This window comes from Cotesia glomerata, linkage group LG1, assembly GCF_020080835.1.
Source record: "Cotesia glomerata isolate CgM1 linkage group LG1, MPM_Cglom_v2.3, whole genome shotgun sequence".
NCBI lineage: Eukaryota > Metazoa > Arthropoda > Insecta > Hymenoptera > Braconidae > Cotesia > Cotesia glomerata.
In genome coordinates, this window is record NC_058158.1 from 20926744 (window position 1) to 20931583 (window position 4840).

The 4840-nt window shown below is 38.7% G+C and overlaps 1 protein-coding gene across 1 annotated transcript; it reads left to right on the forward strand.

Moving 5' to 3' along the window:
• Nucleotides 1–2599: 2599 nt before the first annotated feature.
• Nucleotides 2600–3925, forward strand: LOC123268266. Its single transcript, XM_044733247.1, has one exon. The coding sequence runs from the start codon at nt 2600–2602 to the stop codon at nt 3923–3925; it is 1326 nt and encodes a 441-aa protein (XP_044589182.1).
• The last annotated feature ends 915 nt before the right edge of the window (nt 3926–4840 follow it).

Consider the following 4840-nt stretch of genomic DNA (forward strand, 5'->3'; position numbering starts at 1 on the left):
GAAATTAATTTCTCTAATAGAAAATGTATTGAAATGAATCATAATTAGTTTTTTCATAATAAAATTGATTATTTATAGTCTAAAATTAATTTTTATAATATAGCATAGATAAAAAATTTAACAATAATTATTTATAATCTCAAATTATTGTTCATACTGAATTATCGATTTTTAGAGAAAAAGTTAATTATTAATAATCTAAAAGTGATTTTTAATGAAAAAATTGATAATTTATCATATTTTCTCGATTTTTATGATTGAATATTGATTATTTAAAATCTTAAATTAATTTTTATTATCTTGCTTTAATCACTTCTCATATAAAATTAATTTTTATGATAGGAAATGAATTTTAACAATTCTAAATTAATTTTTATAATATAAAGTCAATTCAAATTATCTAAGATTAATCATTTATAATTTTAATTTAATTTCTTTGATTTGAAATTAATTTTTTTAATCTTAAATTAATTACCTATACGGTTAAATTGATTTAGATGATTAAATATTAATTATTCATGGTCTTAAATCAATTTTCATAGATAGGAATCACTTATTTATAGTATAATGTTAATTTATCAACAATAAATTAATTATTTATTCAATATCGTTAATTTTTTTTTAAATAATTGATTTATATAATATAAAATTAATTTTTATAATATAAAATTAATTGGGGGTTGGCTATATGGCTGCATAAGTGACAGACGTGAAAATTCTCGCTCCGATTTACTGGCATTTATACATTGATAAAACTCATCTACAAGGCTTAATCGTGCCATTTTCAGTGCCAAAAAATCTCGGCTTTATTCTGTGATAATTAGTTTGATCGGCTCTAGAACCTAAGGAGTTAATTTGTGTTTATTCGTTGCGCAATTTTCAACAAAGAGAGGTTGGTTTTAATCATGTCGTCTCCTTCTAACAACAGTGCTCCTCAGCAAAAGTCCCCACAGAATTCTAACAGAGGGCAGCAGGTTACGACTTCACTTTCTCTGAGCGGTCACAGCCGCTGTACGGATAAAGTTCCCAGCACAAGAGGCCGCAAACCACTAGCACTCACCTGGAATACACGCAATCTGGACATCCTAGGAAGCCCGATAGATCTGCTGAATAACAATAACAAAAAAAGGTCACGTGAAGCAGAAGATGACCCCCCGGTAAAAAGGAGACTTGCGCTGGACCCCGCTACCATCACAACCCTCCAAGAGGGCATAGTAGATGCTCTAGCGGAAAAAGTTCAACTAATGATCAACTCCAAGTTATCTTTTATTCAAGGACTCCAAACAGAAGTTGAAGAAATTAAGAAATCCAACGCAGAGGCTATAGCTAAGCTAACAGACAACATCACAGCCAACGATGAACAGTACAACCGTAAGTTTGACGAAATAAGCAAACGGCTGACCAGACTTGAGTCAGCACCTCGTCCGAACACGCATTTGCATTCATCTTTTAAACAGAAACCACCAGGGCTGAACACACAGACTGACTCGCTAGATGCTGCAATTAAAAACCACATGGAGGCACTCAACAAGAAACTGGACTCCTTTGATAAACATCAACGCCAGATGAACATCATAATTGAGGGTATTGTCATTGGCGACACCCCAAAACATGAACTCACAGATCTTGTTGATAAATTCCTGGAAGAAAACTCCAGTGTAACTAGGTGTGTGGAATATGCGAGACTTATTGGCACCTACAACAAAACTGGTACTGTCATTAAGGCTAGAGTATCCTCGCTAAAAGCAAAAAATGAGATAATGGAGAAGAAAAAGACACTGGGTGCTCGAAAAATATATATCGAACATGATCGAACACCCAAAGAACGTGAAGCTGACTATAACCGGAGGCTAGAAGTCAGACAACGAAGCTCAGATAAAAGTAGCAGTATCCCATCTTCTGGATTCACTCTTCAACACCCGGCATCAACACACTATTCGTCGAGAACTACACCAAGGACTTCAAAGACTTTCCCCTCCACGCTGGACGCCAACCAACATTCCCCCTACAATACACAGGTGCAAACTCACAGCTCCCCAAAAAACGGAAACTGAGGATAGTATTCTGGAACTGTCACGGTCTCGGTAATGTAAATAGCTATACACCTTTAAGTAAGTCAGACATTTTTTCTATATATGAAACTTGGAGCACTGAAAAATTTATTACACTGTCTAAAGAATACAATGATTATAACCTCATATGTTCGCAGGCTACCAGGCTACATGAGGTGGGAAGGGCGAGTGGCGGCTTATTATTAGGCATTAACAAGGCTTTCAGATATGAAATACTTGATCTCTCGACTTGGTGGATTATTGTCAGGATTTCTCGGGACGATTGCAGCTTTATACTTGGTAACATATATTTTAGTCCTACACTTCAGATACAGCATCTTTTAGATGTTCTCCAACTGACCATTAATGACATATGAACGACCCATCGACACGAGCTTCTCGTGCTGGGTGGCGATTTCAACGTTCGTGTCGGAGAACAAGGCACAACTCATAAAGATGCCTTACTAGGCTTTTCGTTACAGCCTTTTCGCTCGTCACTAGACACTACTCTCACGAAGAGGGGCTCGCAGCTCTTAGACTTTGGCGATATGAATGGACTCATACTACTTAATGGTAGAACCCCCAGCGACTCTCCTGCCCAACATACCTTCTGTTCCTCGGCAGGCAAATCAGTAATCGACCTGGTATGGGCCAATCTCACTGGCATCCATCTCATTAACGACTTGCAGATCCTTCCCGAAGGCACCCTGTCAGATCATTTCGCTGTAGAAGTTACTCTCAACATATCCCTCGCTTCTCCTCCTGTTTCCCACTCCACCATCTCTTCCCTCTCCCCCCCAAAGCTGAGATGGAACCCCCAGGCTCAAGAAGCTTATACATCCAACATGTTAATGTCACAAAACCTAAAAACCACCTATGAAACAGCTACGACTGATTTCCTACACACTAACCTCGTCACAGCAATTACAGCTGCCGCCAAAGAGCTTGAAATGATAACAAAGAATAAACAAAACATTTTACAAGCTAATTCTAACAAGCCTTGGTTCGACAAAGATTGCCGGGACGCTAAGAAAAAACTAAACCGAGCCCTGAAAACAGCCAAAGCTGCTAATTTTAATTTACCTGAAACCAATGAATATTTGAAAGACAAAAAAACTTACAAGGAACTGATTTCCGCCAAACTGAAGTCCTACAAGCTCACAGTCGTCCAGAGATTTTCCGACATCAGTAATACCACACAATTTTGGCGTACATATAATAGTTTTAAAATACGCACCCACTCGCCTTCTCTACCTCTTGACACCTGGATTGAGTTTTATAAAAATGTTTATCCACCAAGAATAACCGACAACAGCTCCTTTTTTGGAGTCACGAATCCCATACTTGACACATCAATCACTTACGACGAAATTTACAACTCTATTTCTGCTCTGAAAAGCGGTAAGGCACCCGGGCCAGACACGATCACAGGAGAATTTCTAAAAAATCTTCCAGCCAACTGGCTCCTCTATATTCAATCGTGGTTCAATAAAATTCTTGACACTGAACACGTCCCAAGTAATTGGGCTCGAGTTGCTATGTTCATGTTATTTAAAAAAGGAGACCAGTCCGATCCCAGTAATTATCGCGGTTTAGCAATGATAAATGTTTTAACTAAAGTATTCACTACAATTTTAAAAAATAGACTGATAAACTGGATCGACCTGACTGGTGCCTTGCCCGAGGAGCAGGCGGGTTTTACAACAAAAAAGAGTTGCACTGACAATATTTTCTCGCTTTTATCCGCCCTTCAAATAGGGCTAAGAAACAAAAAGTGTCGTCTATATGGTCTCTTCGTGGATTTCAGGAGAACCTTCGACTCCGTGCCTCACAGCGCCCTCTGGAGGAAGCTATTCTTCCTCGGTGTTAGTTAGAAATTGATAAGAATACTGAAGTGCTTGTATGATCAAGCAACACTACAAGTAAGATCAGGAGGGTGCCTTTCGGGGGCGTTTGAGGTCACGGAGGGGGTTCTCCAGGGCGAAATCCTCAGTCCTATTTTATTTATTCTTTACTTACACGACATAGTAGAATATTTTCGTGCCAAGGGTGCTCAAGGCATACAAATTAACAATATTTATGATCTAATTATGCTATTGTACGCCGATGACTTAGTCATACTCACTAGATCATTCTCTGAACTCAGGAAATCGCTTAGAATTCTTGAAGAATACTGTACATGTAATCATCTTACCGTAAATATAACTAAAACCAAAATCATTCATTTCAGGAAAGGTGGACCAAGGGAGAGAAGGAGTCTCTACTTTAATGATAAACTCGTCGAATGGACCGACGAGTATGTGTATCTGGGAGTGCCTTTTACAGGCTCCACGCTAGGGCTATCAGCTGCTAAATCTGCCGCTCAGAAAGCCTACTCTGCCGCTGGCGCAGCGATCTCGACGCTTGCCACCATCAAAGCTGAGTCCTGGCACGGCATTACTAAAATTTACGATGCTATTGTAGCCAGCACTCTATTATATGCTTCACATATTTGGGGCTTACGCTATCTCGATACTTTAGAGAAATCGCAATCTAATTTTTATAAGAGACTCCTCCTTCTCCCAAATGGTACCCCTAGTGCAGCTCTAAAACACGAACTCGGTGTTTATTATGTGAAGACCAAGGTCCTGAGATTGGCGTTGGGATGGATCGCCAGGATTCTTGAAATGGACGAACATTGCATTCCTAAAATGTGCTACAACAGACTTCTACTTCTAACAAACAATCCAGACACTGACTCTAGATACAACTGGATCGCACAATTGAAACCTTGGTTAGAATTAGGCAAT

Excerpts from the sequence above, each read along its gene's own strand:
- LOC123268266 (XM_044733247.1), top strand. The coding sequence starts at position 2,600 with ATGAATGGACTCATACTACTTAATGGTAGAACCCCCAGCGACTCTCCT.